Source organism: Carcharhinus amblyrhynchos, chromosome 3, assembly GCF_965287045.1.
Source record: "Carcharhinus amblyrhynchos chromosome 3, sCarAmb.v2.hapA, whole genome shotgun sequence".
Classification (NCBI taxonomy): Eukaryota; Metazoa; Chordata; class Chondrichthyes; order Carcharhiniformes; family Carcharhinidae; genus Carcharhinus; species Carcharhinus amblyrhynchos.
Genome location: NC_137326.1, coordinates 109,738,670 through 109,763,138, shown reverse-complemented (window position 1 = coordinate 109,763,138; position 24,469 = coordinate 109,738,670). Strand labels below are relative to the sequence as shown.

Here is a 24,469-nt window from a genome sequence, read left to right as displayed (position 1 = left end):
TAAAACGTACTTTTATTAACCACCATCAATAAATTCAAATCACATGACAAAAATCAAGACAGACATTTGTGCAATTTAGATGGCTAGCTAAAATTAAACTCAGGTTTATGAGATGCATTTTTTTGGTTCAAATGTGATTGTCATGTCTTACTATTGATATAATTAAGATTCAATTCAATGAAATAGCAACTGGATTCCATCCTCTATAGCATATTTTATTTTTAAGCAAATGAAATTCAATATCCACATTTAGTAACTAACTTCCATAAATGGGAGGTATTCTCAAGACATGATAATTAAAGTGAAGTGTTCCACTTAATTTATTTGGCTATAATTAGATTTTTTGCCATCCAATAATTCCCAAATACAAAATTTGCACACACTATTAAATTACATTATATTAGATTTGGAAAAACTCAACTTTCCTTACAAAATAATATTACTAATATTCACAATATTTACAACAGTTGAAGCTTTTAAATTTTTAAAGCTTTATGGCTGCACAGGTGAATTCTTGGCTCCAATGGCTGCACCACCAAAACATTCCCATACAAACAATCCTCCTGAACAAACAAATCATAAATTAGGCTCTAATTAACCCACATTGAAGCAATTTAATGTACAAACAATTCATAAGGCCATCATTGTATATTTGTACCAGCAATACTTGGAAGTCAATAGGCATCATGCCACAGAAACTATCCACTCTTGGTTGAGGTGGCTCCATTACTAGTCATTAACAGATAACATTGCAAGGTCCGTTTTATTTTTTGATATACAATCCAATTATTGCAAAATGTTTAAAAGGGATCAACATGACTTAAAAAGAAAAATCGATAATCCTTCATGGGGGTAACTAAATTTAAAGGAAACTGGTAGTCAGGGGAAAAGTTTACTTGAATATCTGTTTGCCATTTGACCCGGTATTGCACATGAAGATTTAAAATAATTAATGTGTGAAATTAAAAACAGTTGATGCACTGAAACGATAGTACAGCAGTGAGAAAAGGCCATGTTGTCAAATTTATTAATAAAAGTGTATATGATTGTAGGGCCATTATAAAAAGGACAAGGGCTACTGACTGAAAATTTCCAGTAAATGTAATTATGAATAAAACTAGCAAAAATAGTCTGTTATCTTGAAGTTATACTTCCAAGAATCATTCAGCAATTTAGTCAGGAGCAAATTTTGCAAGAAAAGGAAATTGGCTGATGCTTCAAACCAAACAAATTTGAATTAAGAGGCGCATACTGCACTGATTTGTATCACAATGATAAACAGGTTGAAGCAATTTAACGTCAGCATCATTCATAAGTATTGCTGTAAAATTGTATGTAATTTTTGTACTCTATATCTAATAGATCTTTATATGCACTGGACAAAGTCAGAGCAGAAAGTGGAAGGCTGAATTGATGCCTCAGGTTATGAAGACAGACATTCATAAAGCAGAGCTTATTTTCATTATAAAACTAAATTGATTTCAGGCCTGGGACTGAGCATTTGAAGATGGAAATTTTTCTTATGTCCCAGTAAGGAGGAAGGGGTCTAACTGCCAAAAGTGCAGCAGAGGGCAAAACATTATCTGGGAGCCAGATATGCCAAGTCCCAATTTTGTTTGGGGACATCATAGAATTCCTATAGTGCACGAGGCCATTTGGCCCATCGAGTCTGCACTAACTCTGACAGTATCTTACCCAGGCATTCAGTTCCACCCTGTTCCCCCTGAACTCCACACACCTCCCACGGCCAATCCACCTAACCTGCACATCTTTGAATTGTGGGAGGAAAGCAGAGCAACCCAAAAGAACCCACACAGACATGGAAAATGTCTGGGTGGAGTTTGCACACAGTCACCCAAATCCAGAATTGAACCCCAGTCTCTGGGGCTGCAAGACAGCAGTGCTAACCGCTGTGCCACCATGCTGCCTGGGAGACCTTTTACCCTTCTCAGACATGATTAATGATACAAGAGAACACAGGCTCATGACAGTGGATTTTAAAAAAAAAGTGGAAAATTTCCTTTGCCCCCTTCCTACTCATTTGAAGGGCATGAGCCACAGTGACAGAGCAATGAAGGTCAACAAACTTGAAATCAAAAATGGTTAGTTAACCAAAGTTGCCAATAAAAAGTTAACATTTTCTGTTGCTACATGGGGTTGCATGTCAGCATGTAAAATATATGGAAAGCTTTGAGCTGAAGTTCATGCAGCTTCCCACATCTATCACCATCACCTAGAAGGACTAGCTAGAATAGCAGCTTATAAACTCTCCCCAAACACCTACACGGAAAACTTCCAGAAATTTTCACATGACAGCAAAAGTAGGACCCAGAATACACAAGAGGCTTTGCTCTCCAATGGAGAATTACTGAACATGAAAGTGCCAAGCAAAACCAAGGACATGGTAAAATAAACAATTCCCTTTTATGTAGGAGGGGATTTTCCCAAAAACTTTCATACTATGTTCAAGATGTTTCTTACAGCATATGACAATTGAAGTTTTAAATATTGAATTTAAATCTTTATAATACATAAATGATTACAGTAGTACCTTTCATTTTTATATTGAGAACTCAAATTTGTTCATATTGTTCAACCAGGTAAGACTATTTTTACAGGGAGCTTGTAACAACCGTCTTCCCAAAAGATGCTACTTAACTACACTAAGTGTCTTTGGATAATGGTTGGTAAAAATAACAATGCCAAAATTAAGTTTTATATATTACTTTCCCTTTACTATGACCTAGACTAGCCCTGTATCTTGGACCCTCCACAATTACCCTCCTGACTACAGCCCCACACCCCACCCCCTCCCATTCCCAATCTGGGTAAGTAAAAGGCAGGCAGAGTGGCAACCTGGCTACAACTGCCCCCCCCCCCCCCTCAGAGCTTCTGGTCCTATGGATTTTGTATTTGGTACAGAATAGCTTTCCTGTTACAAATCACACTCCACTTTGGAGTGTCTTTGGGAAACTATCTGTAGAATCGCCCATTTTTCTGGAACAACTGATGTTGCTGTGAACAGTTGCCCACATTTGCAGCAGTTCTGTTGGAAGCAGTTTGTGTACCACCATAATGCTTTTATAGAAACAAGGCTCTTTATTCATTTTGCTGCTTTTGTTTTTCACAATTCCAAAAGTTCTAAAGCCCCGATGATGAATGGGAGTTATACTGAACACTTCCAGGCACATCCCCAGGAAAACATCATCAATGGGGTACAAGTCTATGCTTTCCGAAACTTTGTATAGTCTCCTTGCAAGTGTCCCAGCCATCAAAAACCCACCGCCCCCAGCATAAGGTGGATAGTATGTTTTATTGTACAAAGCTTCAGGTATGTAATATTTATTTTCTTTCTTTCGAATGGGTTTAGCCTTGTGCAGAACATCACCAACAAAAAGATTTTCAATTTTGGGTGCATTAAGAAACTCAAGAATATTCCCTGTGCTGACAAACACATCATCATCGCCTTTGAAAATATACTCAACGTTCTCACAATACGTGGAAAACCATTTGAGAAAGTTCACCTCTTTCAAGGTGAGATTGAAGAATGTGTCCAAGAAGTCCCACTGAAGTATATCCCCAAAGATAGTGTTCTCATATTCAAGTAGTTTTTGATGGTGGAACCTTTCATTTTCACTTGATGAGGTCCCCAAAAGAAATAGGGTTTTAACTTGCTTCCCATCCATCACTATTTCTTTGCCCCATGTTTTCCTGATGGCCTCCCTTCGGTCATACTGAGTTATGACAGATTTAACAATTAATAAAAGGTAGGTATTACCACTGCATTTCTCAGGATGGTTAAGAATCATTGGGAAATATCTACAGTGTCTGTATTGCAAGAATCCTTTAAAGTTTGACTCCAAGCTATTGAACCATTCAATCTGAGTGAAGTTGTTGTTAGGAGTACAGTTGACAGTCATCACATCCCACTCTTTGGTCTCTCTCCTTGCCACTGTTACCATCTGTACTTCTGTGGTGATGGGCTCTGTTTTTTGGGAATTCCAAAAGTTGTCCTTGGGAGCGAAGAGACTCATAAAATTAGAAGCCAGTCTGTCCTCTGCAGAACCTGATCTCGGCGAGATGTTCTGTAATTCCTGGCCAGCTTTGCTGCTTCTCTGTAGCAGTGTCAACGTTATCACAGTCACAAAAGAGATGATGCAGCAAACTTTTAATAGTTTCAACTTCCGAATGCACATCTTCATTCGAATGCACACCTTCAAAATGTTTTCAGAGCTTAAATAGAACAGAAAATAGTTTAACAGAAACATCCAGATAGTTAAGAGTCTGAACCAGCTACCTTGATTTATCCATACTATGTTCCTTTCATTCTGCATGAGAACAAAGAGGTTCTCTCTGCTTTATACTCAATGTATTCAAGAGGCAACTGGATATAGCACTTGCGGGGGAAGGGGATCCAAGGTTATGGGGAGAAAGCAGGATTAGGTTATCAGCCATGATTGTGACAAATGGCAGAGCAGGCTTGAACAGCCAAATGGCCTCTTCCTGCTCCTATCTTCTATGTTTCTGTAAACTAACTTGTTTTTCCCCAAAGTTAGTGAAAAGAAATAACTACATACACAATCATCAGCATTTTACAGTTTTGGAGACCTGGTCAAACTCAAGAGGTTTTGGCTTTCAATGCAAGTCAAAGGCCATCTTGATAGCAGTTTTATTTGTGGTTGTAACACTGCAATGCTGCTTAAAAAGGAAAAGTAGGTTGAATAATTACAGGCCAGTTAGCCTGACCTCAGAAAACATTGAAGGACAGTAGAAATCTTCATTTGGAAAAGGTACAAATTAATCTCAGGTCAACATGAGATTTAGGGGAAAAATCATGCTTGACTGACTAATGATTACATTTTTATGGTGGTAATAAGGAGGGCTCAATAATGATCATGCGTGGTGGAATCTATAGGGACTTTAAGGCTTTTGACAAGGTCCCACGTGGCAGACTGGTCAGAAATAATCAATCATGGGATCCAAGTGAAAGTGGCAACTTGGATCCAAAATTGGCTGAGAAGCAGGAATCAGAGGTAATGATGGATTGGTGTTTTGGTTTCTTTGAGTTCAGTGGGTCACTTATTTCCTCTGGTAAGTAACAGCGATTGACTTAAATGGAGAGACCCGATTAAAATATTTGCAGACGATACAAAAAGCTACGTGGCTATTAGTGAGAAAGAAAGCTGCAAATCACAGGAAGATTTAGTAAATTAGTCAACTGATAAGAACAGGTGAAATGGAGATCAATCCAGAGAAGGAGGTAATCCATTTGATGAAGACAAACAAGGCAAGGGAATAAACAAGGCAAGAGAGTATACGATAAATGGTAGGTTATTGAGAAGAGTGTGGGGGAACAGAGGGACCTTGGTGCATGCGAACAGATCTCTGAAAGTACAAGGATAAATGTTTAGCATGATTATAAAAGCATATGGCTATTTTCCTTTTTACTAAAGGGAAGAATCAGTAGTTTATGCTAAAATTGTAGAAAACGTTTGTCAGGGTTACAGCTAGAGTACTGGGTGCAGTTATAGAGTCAGGTTTACAGCATAAAAACAGGTCCTTTGGCCCAACTTGTCCATGCTGCCCTTTTTTTTTTAAAACCCCTAAGCTAATCCCAATTGCCTGCATTTGGCCATACCCCTCTATACCCATTGTAACTATCTAAATGCTTTTTAAAAGCTAAAATTGTAGCCACCTCTACTACTGCCTCTGGCAGCTTGTTCCAGACACTCACTACCTTGTGTCAAAAAAATTGCCCCTCTGGACTCTTTCGTATCTCTCCCCTCTCACCTTAAACCTGCGCCCTCTAGTTTTAGACTCCCTTTCCTTTGGTTAGTTCTTTGCACTGCCCAACAGAAAGGGCAAGATCCCACTAGGGAGGGTGGGAAGGAGTTTACAAGGATGCTGCCAGGACTGGAGAATTTTAATGGACAGGAAAGATTAGAGAACGTGGGTTTGTTTCCTTTGGAACAGAGGAGACCAAGCCAAGGGAGATTTAATTAAGATATATCAAATTATGAGGAGCTTAAACAGAGTTAATTGGAAAGCGCTATTTCCCTTTGTAGGGAAGTCAAAGACCAAAAGGGGGACAAAAAAGAGAAATATGTTTAAAGTAATTGGCAGGAGAATTAGATAGGACTAAAAAAGGAGAAAATATGTTTTACCCAGAAAAATGCCAAGGGTCTGGAACTCTGCACAAAATGTCAGAATCACATTTAGATACTTGGACATGCACACTGTAACCTAGAGGGCTACAGGCCAGGAGCTGGAAAGTGGGATTAAGCAGAATTGCTTCCTTTCAGCCAACAAAAATATGGTGGGCCAATGGCTTCCTTCTGTGGTTATAAAATGTTTCAAAAAAAAACTGCATTCAAATTCTCAAGGCTACCATAGAGGGGCTTGAACTCAAAAAACTACAAATAGAAAATACTGCAGATGCTGGACATCCACAATTAAAATAGTAAATGCAGGAAATCACAACAGAAATGGCAGCATCTGCTGAGAGTGTTAACGTTGACGGATGATCTCTCAGAGCTAAGCTACCAACCCAGTAACAGAAATATTATGACATTGTACTCATCTGCTCTTCCACTAATCCTGTGGCTGCTGTTTCTGTCTGGGAAGAGAGCTTTCCACGGTGCCACGCATACATTTTAGACAGCTATCGGGCTGCCTACTTAGGTTGGACCTGGGCTGGGGGATTTTTCACATCACATTTTTGTCCACAGTTTTGCAAAAAAAAGAGTACTGCATGGAACAACCCAACATATTGAGCACGTCTGAACAGTTTTTTTGGGGACTCGATTCCAAGACAGTTTGTGATTCACAAGCCTTTCAAAACAAATGCAAAGAAATTCTGCAAGAGGCTTTAGCCTGACCTGAAAATAGAACATTGAAATTGAGAGCAAGAAGCCCCGTGCACACAAAACAATCCTTTAAAACAGCAACTCTTGGGCAACACGGTGGTTAGCGCTGCTGCTTCATACAACTAGGACCCAGATTCAATTCTGGCCATGCATGAGGGATTTGCACACTGTCTGTGTGGATTTCCTCCCACACGCCAAAGATAATTGGGTTGGGTTTGTATGGCCGTGCTAAATTATCTCTTAGAGTCAGAGAGAGAGTGCAGAGTGAATGTGTGTGGTTGCGGAGATAAGACTTGGGTGGGACTATCGTTGGTGCAGGCCCAATGGTCTCATTTATGTTATATCCATACATTTCACGTAGATAACAATAATGAAACACACCTCAAACTCCAGTTCCTTGACATTCAAATATAGAAGTCAATAAGCACCCAAATAGTTTGGAACCTGCATGTGCCCACGTCTGACTGCAGAAGGTCACTGTTCAGGCAGAAGGGAAAAAAAGAGCTAATTAAAATATAAACCTGATGCTGCCAAGCCATTCTAACCAATCATAACTTACTAATAAAACTTCACCCTTGAGACAGTTTGATTCTTCAATGGTGCATTGGCGATGATAAATTCTCCCCCAGTGTATCCAAACAGGCGCCTGAGCGTGGCTAGAGGATTTTCACCATAACTTCATTGCAGTGTTAATGTAAGCATTCTTGTGACGTTAATAAATGTATCCTTTTATCTCAGTCATGAATCCTTCAAAGTATTTGATTTCCATTACTTTAATCTTTCTAACCATTTTTGGAGAGACTATGATGCCATTAGGCACAGCTAAATAAAGTGCAGTCAATAAAAATCTTTGAATTGATTCTCATTCATATTCTAGGTGCTGAGTTAGTTGATCTCATCTTATGCAATAGTATAGACATAATGATTGGCAATCCCATCTCCATCTCCCCTATGCTCACCAATTTATTTTGGCTTCCACTTAATCAACACCACAATTTTAAAAATTCTCATTTTTGCTTTCAAATCTCTTCACAGCCTCATCTCTCCCGATCCCTTTAATCTTTTCCAGCTCTACAACCCACTTGCAGATAGCTGCATTCCCCACAGCCTGGCTTATTGAACATAGCACAAACAGGCCCTTCGGCCCACAAGTTGCACTGATCATATCCCTACCTACCAGGCCATTCTATAGCCCTCAATCCCATAGACTCATCCAGAAGTCTCTTAAAAGACCCCACCGAGTTCACCTCCACCACCACTAATGGCAGCCGATTCCACTCACCGGTGAAAAACTTAACCCTGACATCTCCTCTGTACCTACTCCCCAGCACCTTAAACCCGTGTCCTCTCGAAGCAACCATTTCAGCCCCGGGAAATAGCCTCCGAGAACCCACCCAATCTTTACCTCGCAACATCTTATAAACCTCTATCAGGTCACCTCTCATCCTTCGTCTCTCTGAGAAGAGACCTAGCTCCCTCAACCTATCCTCATACGGCATGCCACCTAATCCAGGCAACATCCTTGTAAATCTCCTCTGCACCTTTTCAATAGCTTCCACATCTTTCTTGTAATGAGGCGACCAGAACTGCGCACAGTACTCCAAGTAGGGTCTGACAAGGGTCTTATAAAGCTGCAGCATTATGGAGAGTCTCAATTTTAATTATTTCAACATTGGTGTGTCTGCCTTCAGCTGCTTATGCTCCAAGTTCTAGAATTCCCTCCCTAAAAACTTCCCTCCCTCCTTTGCTATATTAGCCACCCTTTGAAACACACTAGCTTGACTTTTGATTTAATAGCTCCTTGCGTGGCTCAGAGTCCAATTCTGTTCTGTAATATTCCTGTTAAGTGCCTTGGAATGTTTTATAAAACTTTGATGGTATTAAACGACCATTTAAAAAGGCAGACCGCTAACATTAGATTGTTATATGGCAGAAATTACTTGTACAGATGCTGGATAGGGGTGGAGCACCCTTATGTTCTGTGCATGACATCAAGCACATCAACACTGGTATGTGAATGACAGTCACATGCAAAACACTGCCATCATGGAACTGTGTACAGGTGAGGATACTTCAATATAGAAGAGCTTGTGCATGCTGGAGGGTGGGGGGCTGCTGTTAGAGGAGCAATGGGTGCCTTTATGACAACATCTTTAAAAGTTGTTTTTGAGTCACTATTAACAACTGTTAACATTTACCCAATTTTCATCACTAAGACAAAGTAACATCCAACACAAGTCTAAGATTTTCGGAAACAAATATTGAATGACACTGAGTTTCTAATTTTCAGCAAAATTGCAATTCACAGGTTCAAGTGTGTGTTATGTATATAAAATGGTGAGATTCTGCAATGATTTCTTACTTCTTAAGCTTTGCATTTTAAATCTTTGAAAAGGTTCTGGCATCCTGGGTAGGAAGATCTAATTTAATATAGCACCACCACCACCCCCCTCCTCCCCCCCGAAATTAAACTCCCTAAAGCAGAACCTTCGTGTTTCGCAATTTTAGGATTATCACATCAGATTAATCATGATCTCATTTGAATGGTGGAGCAGACTTGATGGGCTGAATGGCGGAGCAGACTTGATGGGCTGAATGGCCTACTTCTGTTTGATCCTAGAATGTAATTTAAAATAACACAAGTGAACTTTCTTTTGTCCGTTTCATTTTATTTAAATGCACCTGTTTATTTCACAAAGCCTGTATCTAACTTAATCAGAGTAAATCTACTTATTAAAAAGGGGGAGGGTTGGAGCAGTTGCTTAAGGTTTCGAAACAAACACACAATTTACACATGATTGATTGAAAGAGTAACCTAAGGAATTGGATATCTTAATTGCCTTTTGTAAGCAAGATTCTATGTAACAATGAGAGTTTCTTGCATATTTGTAATAATTATGTTATCTGTTACAGCCCTGGGAAATGTCCTGACTGGTCTGACCACTGATACTGCGGTCAGAAACAAGATACATTACTATGCTGGCAAACATGGCACCACGTGGGGTATTGCCAAAATGTGGCTAATTTATATTAAAAAGGTAGTCAAGTGTCAAGTTGAGCTCATTTGAAAAAAAAAACAGCAACATACTGTCTCAACATGATAAAATGCAGTTCAGTAGAAAAGTCTCAGTTTTTTTCTTTCAAATACAAAAAATGCTAAATGAAATATGGATTGCGTGCCAGTGTACAATGCTGCATTTTTTGCCTAATTAAAATAAACAAATCACATTTACAACAGTAAAAACTCTGTTGGATAGAAGGACAAGACAGAATAGACAAGTGCTGTCCAAGGTAGTAATTCGATTAAAGAAGTGACTGTTCAAAGTTATAATTACAGCTCCAAAATTAGGTCGCATGGAGTCAAAACTATAATCCGAAAGTTCTGTAACTGAAATAATTAAATGAGTTGTCAGAAGTTTTAAACAGTTTTCAACCACAGCCAACAATAACACTGTAATAATACCACACCTGTACACAATTCCAAGGATCAGCCCCATTGTTCCTCCAAACTGTAAGAAAGCATTGTGAAATTTAGTAGGGCAATAAGACTCTTTGAACTTGCCCTCAAGGTACCACAATGTTAACAGATTAATTTTCCAGGTCCAATCAATCACAAATTAAGTTTTACGATCAAGAATAAGGTCACCAATATCTGATATCTTGCACTCGATATATTATCAGGCCCCTTCATTCAACTTTCGTCAAGGAAATGCCTGCCTGGTACACAAGCTTTAACACAGGACAACCTTAGCTGCACTAAACTGGAACTGTAGTGATACTAATATCTGCCTTTGAAATGCATACATTTCAGGAAGACTGCACATAATCCATTCAGATCAAGATTGTACAACTTTTCAGATGAAAACATCTTTTCTCTCCTGCTTTCTCAAAGTCAGCGTAAAGAGAGACAGGTGAAATGCTCTGACAATTTTATTAATAACATTCTGGATTGGTCACCACGAGAGAGAATGTGAGCAACTCCAAAACAATCTTTGTTCTACAAGAATCACCCAACATTCTTGTTAGCATCTTTCTACAGTCATACAGCAGAGAGCAACAACTATTTGGGAAGTGGTTTTCAGTTTTCAATCTCTCAACTACAAAAGACCCCATCCGCTTTCACTTTGCGCCATAAAAAAATTGAGTTAATGGGAAACTTATTGTTTAAAAAGGTAATAAGTTAATAAAAGGAAATTTAAAGACAGAAAAAAGTATAAATATTTTCAGAACAGAACGTGACCCAAACATTGTTATAAAAATATCACAATCTGAGAATTAATAATCTTACATCCACAATAAATATCAACTGTATTGTAAATCTTGCTGGTGAAGCTAGGTTATTGTTCTTCACAGTTACGTCATGCACACTAGAACTAGTCTAATTGCATGACATTATGCTGTCCTGCCCACCACAGGAAACATAGCAGGTTGGGGTGGCAGACCATTTGTTGACCTTGAGCGAGATTTTCCAGTCTGGGGGGTGGGTGACGACGAACACAGCTGGAAAATCTCACCTTGTGTGTGGAGTGGGGATGATGGTTCCAGCCTGGACATTGCACAATGAGGTATATTTTAGATCACCCTGCAGACCATAGATTTTCAAAAAAAAAATCACAACTATAACTCAGATCAGTTTGATAGCAAGCTGTATTGTGGTCATTTTTCAAAAATCAGTCAACTGGATCAACAAACTCTGGCAGTCAATTCTAAGAAAATGCTGTTTTGTCACCATGAGCAGCAGAATCAATATTTAAACGTGGTGGATCTGTAAGGCTGAGGATTACATGCACAGCATGTTTAGAGGAGGTCACACTGCAGCCAAGTACACATGCAGATAGAGGATTGATTGGATGACCAGCAGAATATCTGACTAACAGGGAGGTAATGCAGGAATTCCAAGGCTATCTTGATCACTAACTGCTTTTCCATTAAAGGATGTTGGTGAGCGAGATGGTTCCTCAGGAGGACAGGAGCCAAGTTCACATACCATGGGTGGCTCAGCTGTACAAGAGAGGAGGAAGAAAAGTGAAAATGCTACAGTGATTGGGGATTCCATAGTTCGAGGAGCACACAAGGGTTTTGGCTGCCATAGATGCGATTCCAGGATGGTATATTGTCCCTCTGGTGCTAGTCTCAAGGATGTCACAGAATGGCTGCAGAACATTCTTTGTGGGAGGGCAATGATCTAGGGGTCATGGTCCACAGGAAAAGGAGACAAGGTCCTAGAAGCAGATTTCAGGGAATTAGGAAAGAAATTAGAGCAGCAATCTCAGGAATATTCCCAGTGCCACACGCTTGTGAGTAGAAGAATAGGAAGAATGAGCAATTCGATACCTGGCTGGAGAAATGGAGCAAGGGACAGAGCTTTAGATTTGAGAGCTATTGAGACTGGTTCTGGGGCAGGTGGGACCTGTACAAGAATCCTAAAGGCAGACACATTGCCAGGATCTGACAAACTACTCGTTAAACCATTAGTTTTAATGATGTGACTGAAGAGATTTTCTTAACTCTCTAAATTCCAGAGGATACCAGAAGATTGGATAACAGCTAATGTGACACCCTTATTCAAAAAGGCAGAAGGCAGGGGATTATAGGCCAGGCAGTTTAACATTATTATTGACAAGACACTAGAGGAAATAGGTAATCATTTAAGAAAGCTGAATATAATAAAACCTAGTCAAAATGGTTTAATGAAAGGTAAATCACGTTTTGACAAATTTGAGGATGCAACAGAGTGAATAGACAGACAGAGGGGAGTCTGTAGATGTGGTATATTTAGATTTCCAAAAGGCATTTAACAAGATGCCGCATAAGAGGCTGATGCATAAAGCCCATAGAATTGGAGGAAGTGTGTCAGCACGGATTGAAAACAGACTGTCAGTTGGAATAAATGGATCAGAGAATCACAGTGCAGATGAAGCCAGTCAGCTCATCAATTTACCCTCTGACAGAGCATTACCTAGGCCTTCTCCCCCACATTTGCCGTAGCTAATCCACTTAATCTACTCATCACTCAGTGGGAAAAAAACTGGAGCACCCAGACGAAACCCATCTCGACACAGAGAACCTTTTCAGAGTGGAAAGTTGTAACTAGTGGAGTAGGGGATCAGTCCTTGGCTCACAATTGTTCACCTTTTACAAGGCTGGGACTAATATCATTGCAGGGACATTTGTGAGGGGGTTGGTTTAAACTAGGTTGGCAGAGGAATGGGAACCTAAGGGGGAACTCAGAAGAAAGAAGAACTGACTGTGTGAAGTAGAAAAGCATTAACTGATGAGGATATATTGGAGAGTGATATCAAGGTAAATAAATACTTAGTTTTACAGAACTATAGTAAACCATTAGATGTGTGGGGGGGGGTGGTCACAGTAAGGGGGAAAAGTTAAAGCTAAATCAAGATTAGTGTTCATGTATGCAAATACGGAGTGTGGTTTAAAAGATTGGTGAGCTAGAGAGACAAGTTGGCAAATCGAACAACAATATTAATGCTATAATGGAGACCTGGCCCAAAGGGTAGGGCTGAGTGTTAAATATTCCTGAGTATAAAAGGAGTTTAGAAGAATAGTGTTGATTAAAGAAGGTGTTACAGTATGAGAAAGATGTCCCAGAAGGATCAAGGACAGAATCCTACTGGAAAGAGGTAAGAAATGGAAAGAAATTTGCAAAGAAACGAGAGCGAGGTGCAAGAATTAGACTAATTATAATGGGGATCTTCAATTATCCAAACATAGACTGGGATAGGTAGAGTGTAAAAAGAGACAAGAACTGTGAAAGTTCCTGGAATATTCGGTGCAAGAGGACAGGCGTTGCTGGACCTGATTCTGGGGAATGAGCTGTCCAATAGGAACAAATAACAGTGGGAGAGCTTTTGAGTTGGCCATGGGAAAAAGACAAGGAGCAATCCAGAGCAGGAACATTTTACTGGGGGACTTTTGATCGGATGAGAATGCATCTGAATTGAGTGAGTTAGAATCAAAAGGGTCGGTGGAAGTGACAGTGGCTGAACAATGAGCCACTTCGAAAGTGATAGTATTGCAGGCAACATCAAGGTATATTCCCTTGAAGGAGAAGGGTAGGACAAATAAATCTTGAATAGCCTGGATGATGAGAGGATTGGGGGGGGGGGGGGGATGACGGGAGGACGAGTGGAAAGAATGAAGAAGTGCACGAGACAGACATCAGGTAGAAAATGCAATTGAGAATCATTAGGAGCGGAGGGAAAAAAAGAGGGTAAAAACAAATATCAGAAAATCAAGCAGGGAACATGGAAAGGGACCAGCAGCTAACATATCCCAAGGTCTTCTACAAGAATAGAAATAATAAAAGAAATGTAAAAGAATATGGCCGATTAGGGATTAAAAAGGAGAATTACAACTGGAGGCAGGAGAAATAGCAAATGTATTAAATGAGTACTTTGCATCTGTCCTTACAAAAGGGAATGGATACTACCCAGGTCAAGGCACGAAAAGAGGTGACTGGTGCACTCAATTTAAAATTGAGAAGTGTTAGAAAGGTTATCTTTAAAATTGATAACTCACAAGGACCCAATGAGATGCATCCAAGGATAAAAAGAGGTGAGAGTGGAAATTTCTGTATAAAGAAATTTCAGTCTTCTTTATACACAGGATTGGTGCTGGAGGACTGGAGAATATTACACCCTTGTTCAAAAAAAAAGGGGTACAAGGATAATGCCAGCAACTACAGAGCAGTCAGCAGTGGGGAACTTCTGGGACATAAATAAATATTTACTTAAATAAATGCAGGATGACTAAGCAAAGCCAACATGGATTCATAAGGAAAAAAAATGTTTAACTAACTTGGAGTTTGAGGTTGTAACAGATGATTGATTACGGCAATGTCATTGATGTGGTGTATTTGAACAAAATTCTAATTCCTGGAACAGAAAAGGAAAGTAGGCACATGAGTGACAGTGATAAGCAGCTGATTTTTCAGATTGGTACCATGTAGTGGAAATCCCCAGAAGAACATGCAACTATCCGATTTCCCTAAATAATGCTGGTACAGAATTTCATATTCTAAACATGTTGTGCCTCCTCACTACTTAGTAATCATCTTAAATTGGTTTCATCAAATCAATGGAAAATTTTGTTCCTTTTTACTGGACGATGCAATTCTTCAAGCTTTGTGACATTACTAGGCTACCCCTTAATCTTCTCCTTTCCAATGTAAAAAGCCTAAAATTATAAAGAACCCTGGGCAGCACAGTGGTGAGCCAGAGACCCCAAGTTCAATTCCCGGTTTGCATCACTGTCTGTGTGGAGTTCCTCCTACAGACCAAAGATGTGTGGGTTACAGTTGATTGGCCATGTTGATTTGATCCTAGTATCAGAAGGATTAGCAGGGCAAATGAAGATTACAGGAATAGGGCCTGGGTAGTGTTGTGGTCAGTATAGGCTTGATGGACTGAATGGCCTCCTTCTGTACTGTAGGGATTCTAATGATTCATATTCAAGAATATCCTAGTGACTTGACGCTGCACTTCCCCCGCGCGCGCCCCCTCCCCCCCCAATTGTTTTACACCATTTTGCTTTTCTGAGCATCTAAAGACTATTCGCTTTGTCATACTTCAAAAGTACACCTGAAATTTTTAATAGCCATTAAAATAGGTCAACAAAACATATGCTTCCAATTTAAGCAAAAAAGTTATATTCTTAGTATATCTATACTTCCCACATCAAAAAATGCAGGAGGCAGACAGAATACATGCTTAATATGGTCAGTCTTTTCTGGAATAGGTCACTAACCTGACATCAGAAGATACATATTGAGGGGCACCACTTAAGCAAGGCTGACCAGGAGACCTGCTAGTGGAGTCTTGGATGGTGATCAGCCAACCTGTTTTGCTGCATGGTGGACACGCTTGCCTGAACTTAAACCTGGAGCTTTTGGCTCAAAAGGCAGAATGCTACCAACTGCAATACAAAGCTGCCCTTTGTCTATACTTACCTTAAAGCAAGATTACGTCAACAAGGTACGTCTCTTAGAGAATGCCAAGTCAGTTAGCAACCAATTGCGCAAGGTCTGAGAATCAGAAACAATAGTACATGATTCATACATGATGCTGCCTCCAGTCAGCAATATAGATATTACCGAGGCATTGGCAACCAGTCATCCTTTGGCTTTCACTATACTACCATACAGAAAGATATGGAGGCTTTGGAGAAGATACAGAAAAGATTCACCAGGATGTTACCTGTTTTGGAAAGCATTACTAATGAGGAAAGGTTGGAGAAACTTGGTTTGTTCTCACTGGAACAATGGAGGTTGAGGGGTGATCTGATAGAAGTCTGCAAGACAAGGGGCATGGATAGTCAGAGGCGTTTTCCTAGGGTGGAAAAGTCAATTACTAGAGGGTGCAAGTTTAAAGTGCGAGGGACAAGGTTTAAAAGGTGGTGTACAAGGCAGGACAGAGTAGTGGTGCCTGGAACTTGTGGAAGCGGATACGTCAGTGCCTTTTAAGGGGAATCTTGACAAATAGGATAGGAAGAGAGGGATATGGTCCCCAGAAGGTTAGGGGGTTTTAGTTAAGATGGGCAGCATGGTCAGTGCAGGCTTGGAGGGTCAAAGGGCCTGTTCCTGTGCTGTAGTTTTCTTTGTTAATTACTTGGACCACATAAGAAAGCCAACAATTTGTTCTTCTCACCAGTTAACACATTCTTCTACAGCCATGCAATTGCAAACTGTAACTAAGTATTCATGCACGGTTAGATGTGTGCTGCTTGCCTGGAGATGAACATACCCCTCAATGTAAAGGGAGGACAGTTTCCACAAAAGCAAAATTATATTTATCATCATTCTGCCATCTGCAAGCGATGATACGAATGTAGCCTCAATTTTGGCACAGTCAGGTTAGATCATTTGTTGCACTTGTTGGGAATAAGCCAATTACAGAAAGACAAGTTTGCCATAAACAAAGTTATCCTCACTTGTCAGCTGATCTCTGCTGATGTCTTGCTGCAGGACTGGTGTCTGCTTTAGAGCATTTGAAACCATATGTTGTCGCTTTTGCCAACATACTGGAATCAGAGCTTTGAGTGTCCCATGGGCCTTTTGGCACGCGCTACCTCCCAGTATAGCATATCTCTGGGAACGTGGCCATCTTCCATCCTGTGCACATGTTCAAAGCAAAGTTTTCTTTGCTTGCTTGCTGCTAACAGGCTTTGGTCTGCTCCATTAGACCCTGATCAGAGGTAGAGACACACATCTTGAATGTGGAATAGAGGGTCAACGGCAGGGTTCTGAGGAACAGAGAGATCTTGGGGTTCATATCCACAGATCTCTGAAGGCTGCCACTCAAGTGGCTAGAGCTGTGAAGAAGGCTTAGTGTGTTAGTGTTTATTAACGGGGGTTTGAGTTTAAGAGCCATGGGGTTATGCTGCGACTATACAGCTCCTTGGTGAGACCACATTTGGAATAGTGTGTTCAGTTCTGGTCACCTCACTACAAGAAGTATGTGGAAGCATTGGAGAGAGTGCAGAGGAGATTTATCAGGATTCTGCCTGGTTTGGAGGGTAGATCTTATGAGGAAAGGTTGAGGGAGCTGGGGCATTTCTCTTTAGAGCAAGAGGAGGATGAGAGGCAACTTAGAGGTTTAGAAGATGATGAGGGGGATTGATAGTCTCTGCATGTCCACTATTTCCTCAGCTGTTACTAGGGGGCATAACTATAAGGTTCATGGTGGGAGGTAATAGGAGGGATGTCCGAGGTAGATCCTTCACTCAGAGTGGTTGGGGTGTAGAATCGACTGCCTGCTGTGATAGTGGAGTTGGACACTTTAGGAACTTTCAAGTGGTTATTGAATAGGCAACATGGAGCACACCAGAATGGAGTGGGATAGCTTGATCTTGGAATTGGACACAGCTTGGCACAACTTTGAGGGCCGAAGGGCCTGTACTGTGCTGTAATGTTCTATCTTGAGAGAATCCGGAGAAAAAGGGTCACTGCTTAAAAATAAGAGGTCAAAACAGATAAGGTAAAACTTGAGGGTCTTTGGAACACCCTCCCTGAAAAGGCAATGGAAACAGAACTTTAAATATTTTTAAGGCAGTGATGAACAGATTCTTGTTAAGCATGGAGATGATAGGTTAACGGGTGTAGGCACCATGCAAATTGGAGATTACTATCAGACCAGGTTTTATCTTATTAAATGGCAGAGCAGGTTCAATGGGCTTATCCCTGCTCCTAATTTGTATGTCCCATAATATAGTTTTCTTGACATCGATGGCAAGGGAGTACGTGATCCATGAGCCTTTGGAGCTGATCTTCTAACTGACTGTCAGTGCAAGTGTACTCTGATCAGGCTATGCTGCGCTTGTCTTCACATTCAGTCTCAGATTGATCGTGTACACTGCATCCATGCTGGCTGGGAAAGCACAGGTCAGTATAAGATACCAGAGAAGGGGCCAGGACACAGGCTTGCTTCACACACGTTAGGGTGGAGCCAAACTGAGCGACACCGTGGATGTTATCATTTGCCAATTGATCTGTCAATTTGGATGGAATTAGCACCAGATTGCCAGAACACTAATAAAACAGTGTGTCCAAAGCAGCCAACGTGGCACGTTGACCATCCAGATTGACAGGCTGCTGGGCCAATAAATGTAGGTCCCAGTAGAGCAAGGGACCGGTATTTTGCACCTGGTACAAAGAGGATTCTGGGAGAAGTTGGTTCAGTCACCTGTAGATAGAAGACCAGGTGTCAAGGAACGGTTAAGCCCAAAACACTACATTAGTTTCCCTCTCTCCTTCCCATTCCAACCAAAAAAAAGGACACTGAGGACATAAAAGCAAGGCAAGATTCTTATATCTTCAAGCATACAAGGGTAGAGATGGCAGTTAGGACAGTAATATGCTCCTCCTGACAGATGGGGAGATCCAGGAATTTTCTAGTGTCCCTGACAACTATATCTGTGGGAAGTGTGACCAGCTTCAGCTCCTCAGACTGGGTGGTTTGGTTGGACCAACAACTGGACACATTGCAGAGGGTACAGGGGGCAGAGAGTGTGACAAGATTCAGGGAGATAGTCACACCACAGGTCCAGATAGAGAGATGGATGACCACCAAGGAAGGCAGGTATACCCCTCCATAACAGGTATACCATTTTGGATATTGTTGGGGGTGGGTGGGGCAGGCATGGAGATAGGCTCTCGGGGAAATACCAGCAGCAGCCAGGCCTGTTGCACCACAAATGCTCCTGCTGTATAGCAGAGTCAGGCTAAATCCAAGCAAGTGACAGTAGTAGGAGACGCGACAACGAGGGGCATAGACAGGTGTTTTGTGGCCGCAAACAAGACTCTAGGGTGATATGTTGCCTCCATGGTGCCGGGGTCCTAGATGTCTCAGGTAGTCATGATGTGGAGATGCCAGAATGCCCACCCACCTGACAAAAGGAACAGCCAGTTCCAAAAGCTAGTGGTGTTTGCTACAAATAAACCTGTTGGACTTTAACATGGTGTTGAGAGACTTACTGTTGGAGCAGGTACAGGGCATCCTGAAACACAAGGGTAAACAGGCAGATTTCAGTGGCACTAATGGCAAAGACAGGAAGAGGTCATGTGGAGATAATTCATAGAATCCCTCCCATGTAAGAGGCAGCCATTCAGCCCATCGAGTCTGCACCAATCACAATCCCACCCAGGCCCAATTCCCAAAACCTCACATTTATCCTGCTAATCCCTGACACTAGGGTTGATTTAGCACGGCCAATCCACCCAGCCATCACATATTTGGAGTGTGGGAGGAAACTGGAGCATCCTGAGGAAACCCACACAAACACGGGGAGAACGTGCAAACTCCAAACAGACAATGACCCGAGGCTGGAATTGAACCTGGGTTCCTGAGTACTGAGACAGCAGTGTTGACCACTGTTGCCATTATTCAGCAAGTTAAGTACTGATCTTAAGGCAGGACCTCTAGGATAGTAACCTCAGGATTACTCCCCGGGCTAATGAGACTTGGAACAGGGAGATAGTATAGTTGAACATATGGCTAAAGAACTGGTGTAGGTGGGAGGGCTTTAGACATATGGATCACTGGGATGTCTTCTGGGGAAAGTGGGATCTGTAAAAGGGTTGCACCTGAACTGGAGGGGCACCAATATCCTGGGCAAGAGGTTTGCTCAGGCTGTTCCAGAGGGTTTAAAAGTGTGGTGGGTAGGTACCAGAACAGCAGGCCAGGAAGTGGAGAGATGGGGGGGTGGTGGTGGTGGTGGAAGAGAGAGTGAGAATGAGATAAACATTGCATAGAGTAAGAGCAGGCAGAGGGAAGCTGTGGGGCTCAGCAGGACTGGAGGTCATTTGCTTCAATGCAATTAGTATAAAATGAGTAAGACAGATGAACTGAAAGCCTGCAAGGAATTGTGATGTTATTATAAATTATGGAGACACGGTTAAAGGAGGGACAGGATTGGCAGCTTAACGTTCTGGGATATTGTTGTTTTAAATGGGACAGAAGGGGGAACAAAAGAAGTGATTAGGGAGTACATCACAGTTGTGTTGAGGGGGGAACCTGATAGAGGTCTACAAAATTGAGGGGCATAGACAGGGTGGATAGTCAGAGGTTTTTTCCAAGGGTGGAAGTGTTAATTACAAGGAGGTACAGGTTCAAGGTGAGAGGGGGTAAGTTTAAGGGAGATGTGTGGGCTAACTTTTTCATGCAGAGAGTGATGGGTGTCTGGAATGCACTGCCAGAGGTGGTGAAAGGAGCAGGCACATTAGCAACACTTAAGAGGCATATGGCCTGAATAACGGGCAAAAGGTTCTTTTTTAAAGTTAGGGCATCATGTTCGGCACAGGCTTGGAGGACTGAATGGCTTGTTCCAGTGTTTATTTTTCTTTGTTCTTATCCTGTGCACCCTCAGGTCAAAGGGAGCGCCTGAGAATGACATTTTCTCTCTCACGTCATGCATCAACATTCCATGCATGAAGGCGCACGCATGTGTGTATGTATTTTCCCATGACTGTACCTGCATCTGCTAAAAAGCCTGACAACACCAGGTTCAAATCCAACCGATTTATTTGATAGTACGCTCACTAGCTTTCGGGGTTAGTCCCTTCGTCAGGTGAATGGAGAGATCTCCATTCACCTGACGAAGGGACTAACCCCGAAAGCTAGTGAGTGTACTATCAAATAAATCGGTTGGACTTGAACCTGGTGTTGTCAGGCTTTTTACTGTGTTTACCCCAGTCCAACGCTGGCATATCCACATCATGACTGCACCTGCTAACAGGTGTAGATGTGTGGAATGCAGAACAGAGCACACCTTCCGGTGATTAGCAGGTCTCCATAGCACTAATCAGATCTGATAGTATCATGACATTGTGTGCCAAGTCTACCCTATCCACAGTGTATAAAATGTTCAGTTGCCACTGTCTATTTTCATTTGTCAACACTATTGAATTGATCTGATCCAACCCTTCATTAAAACCCCAGGGGAGAAGTAACTTTGCCCCTTGTCCCAGCATATCAGACAGCTTTGTGAGGGTGACCTTTGTCCTTGGCATGGACACAAGGGAGAGGATGGTGGCAAAAACTCCAGCAGATGGGGGGGGGGGGGGGAAAAGAGAGAGAGAGAGAGAGAGAGAGAGAGAGAGAGAGAGAGAGAGAGAGAGAAGTCATGGCAGTCATCTCAATTATCTGCACCAATTGCTGTTGACAGTAAAGCCTACTTTATGCTCAGAATGGTCATCTGTACAATCCCATGCCAGTAGAGGGTACAATTGGCCTCATATTGATCTATTGTTGGCCACTTGCAGTGCAGCAATGTCAACAATGGACTTGTATAGCTCAAGGAATCAGTGTAACCCTATATGTATCATCTGCTGCAAGTCCTCATGCATGTCAGGACACAGGACTTTCCATCTTTCAAGGTGTAGAATCTTCACCTTTGGATAGAGCTCTTTGTCAGGCAAGGACCGAAAATCTTCACAGAGCCATAGCAGTAGGCAAATAGTGGCAGGTCATCACCTCATTGGTCAGTCACTGGTCCTCAGCCATTAGAATGCCTGATCTTTCCCAATCGAACTAGGTTTCCATCTGTAACCTTTCTCCCATATTGGAATCGCTCGCCAGTAAGAGGTGAAGTGCCCACTCCACTTGTAGTGAGTGCACAGCTAGGCTTGCCCTACATCTTCCCCAGTGGTTTTGCAGATTGAATCCAGAGAAATGACAGCTGTGGGAGTCGCTTAAAAGGATCCACCTCCTATGGGTCTCCACTCTAGGCGTTTCTGTCCCTACAAGGCAGTGGTACAAGTTGACTCATGGTTAGTACCTGGTTGTTGGATGCTAGGGCATGTTCACATGCCAGTGGATCTGTATGTTACATACCTGGGGAACAAAGGTCCTCAAAAATCCTTTGCACTGCCACCTTGGAAGTCTAGTTATCACGTGTCACTGCATAGAACCACATTACAGGTGCCAGTGGAGTCTTGGGGCTTGATTGTAGCAGCTCACCACATTAATTGACCAGGCGACAAATCTAGTTTTTGTTAAGAGGCAAGAGGTTTCTCACCTCTTGATCTTGCCAGCAAAAATCAGCCACGAGCCTGAGATGATGTCGTCCAGGGAGGGTGGTGGTGGCAACCAGATCCCCCTCACGCCCAAGGGAGGGAGTAAACCAGATCCCCCAATATATTGGTTGATCGGGGCACGTGAGCAAACTTCTTTTCTTGCCTGTTTAACACTTACAATTTAAGAAAATTCCACCCTTGGCAATGCACAGGCTTATACATTCAGCTCACTCTACTGGAACATAAAGCTGCACTCAGTATGTGGCAAAACTTCAACACATTCCTCCACATTACAGAGCCACTTAACTACATAGAAGTTATCACTTAGAAAATCAACTAACCAACCCAATCAGCCCATGTGCATGTATTTTCCATGTCAGCAAATAGTTAAGTCACATCTCCCCATTTTGTTCTGATATCCCTTCATCTCAACCCAAACTAAATCTTGTTTATCATCAATTCTGGCAGATAATTTCACATTCTACCAGTGGAAATAAATTCCTTTTTCTCCATCACATTCAAATTTGAAATCTACATGCACTTATTCTTGCTTCTTCAATCAGGAAACTATTCACTTAATCTTTTTCAGAATTTTAAGTAGTTTTACCATATTGTTATGCAATCTGTGCATTAATCCAAGTATTTAATGTATTTTTGTTTCCTGATATGCAAATCTGTTTCATATCCTCATTGTGTGGAACCCAATACCACAAAGATCCCAATTAGGCTTTATAAAGATTCCTCGAACTCTGCCTTTTTATTCCATTTCATAAAACTTAAACATCTATTCGCCTTCTGTTTTGTGACGACCTTGTCAATCAACTCCACGTTGCCTTAAATATCCCATGAACCTGTACTCCTGGAAACCCTCCGCCGCTTTAAGGAACAAACTATTTGGTGAGATCTCAAATTTATACCATCCAGTCCTCGATTCATTCCCCATCGCCAAAGTAAGTTAGAATTGGGAATGGGGGCTAAGGGACAGCACAGGTTTACTTGGGGTGTTGGGTGGAAGAAACAGAAGTGCGGAGCAGGAATCACTGGAGTGAATGTCAGCAGGAACAGAGGGAGGGGGGGAGGAATGAGAGTACTGGTGTAGATTCAGGGAGGAGGATGGATGAACTCGGGGTGGTTTGTAGAGAATGAGTGATGAATTAGAAATAGATTTATTTGGCCATTGTGAGAATGTGGTGTAATACACCAGCATATCAAATCAATACTAAAATCTTACTCTACTGCCTACCTTGTTATAATTTTGCTATTTTTCGGCAAGGAATATTAGTCATAAAAGCGACAACACCTGGATTCTAATACGGGGATCGAATTAATTCTGAACTCTGGTCCATTTCATAAGCCTAGAATTTGACCTGGAGTTCCCTTGCGTAACGGAAGATTGGGTTAAAAATAGTTAAAGTTTAGTTCAGTAACATACCGTTTGGTCCACTTCAACATTGAAAAGGTTTAGCACCATTGATGTAAACGGAGCTGCCGAAACTTACAAGCGGATAGCAGATAATTCAGTTCTCGGGGATAAGAATGTTTAAAAGCTTCATTTTGGTTTAAACAAAAAAAAACACATTTAATAACCACCACACGATTGACCACAAATAGAATCACTTTGCTGCAGCGTTCGCCAATTCTGACATTTAACCAATGTCCACAGTCGCTGATTTAGGAATGGAAAAGTTGTGACTTTTAACAGGTTTCATTTCATTTGGATCCCAATTTACGCTCCAAGTTACAGTTTTTTAGTGAAACTCACTCCCTTAGTTCGCAGCGAACGCGCACCATCAAAGTGTCTCTCGATGCAACATTTTCTACAATAATTCCGCATAATTTCTGTAAGGAGTATTTCACTTACCCTAAAAAGTGGGATCCAGAAGTTTAACTTAGAAAGAAGTTTGAAGGGCGTGTACTTAACCATTCGGGATTTAATTTGATCAGCTTTTACCTAAATCCTTTGGGTTTACGCCGAAACAGCACACTCGAGCCAGAGTGTAACTGTGTATAAACTCTAGCACTGCCTCCAAGTTTTTAACAGCTTCGGCTGCCTGTTCATTATCTTATCAAAAGA

General features: G+C 41.5%; 1 protein-coding gene across 3 annotated transcripts; it reads right to left on the bottom strand.

The window, feature by feature from the left end:
* Window positions 1–2,933: 2,933 nt before the first annotated feature.
* b3gnt7 (UDP-GlcNAc:betaGal beta-1,3-N-acetylglucosaminyltransferase 7) lies at window positions 2,934–24,370 on the bottom strand. 3 transcript variants are annotated; one of them, XM_080186458.1, is made up of 2 exons: window positions 24,257–24,370; window positions 2,934–4,233 (listed from the first exon to the last, which is right to left on the bottom strand). In XM_080186458.1, exon 2 carries the CDS (start codon window positions 4,200–4,202, stop codon window positions 2,943–2,945), a length of 1,260 nt encoding a protein of 419 aa, XP_080042584.1. In that variant the 5' UTR covers window positions 4,203–4,233; window positions 24,257–24,370; the 3' UTR covers window positions 2,934–2,942. The 3 variants fall into 3 exon arrangements, with proteins under 3 accessions (XP_080042584.1, XP_080042585.1, XP_080042583.1); XM_080186459.1 differs by lacking the exon at window positions 24,257–24,370 and adding an exon at window positions 19,269–19,319; XM_080186457.1 differs by lacking the exon at window positions 24,257–24,370 and adding an exon at window positions 7,248–7,324.
* Between the last annotated feature and the right edge of the window lie 99 nt (window positions 24,371–24,469).

Excerpts from the sequence above, each read along its gene's own strand:
- b3gnt7 (XM_080186457.1), bottom strand. The coding sequence starts at position 7,270 with ATGTCAAGGAACTGGAGTTTGAG. Across the intron at positions 4,234-7,247 it reads TCAAGGAACTGGAGTTTGAG|CTCTGAAAACATTTTGAAGG; the intron begins GTGTGTTTCATT and ends GTTCTATTTAAG.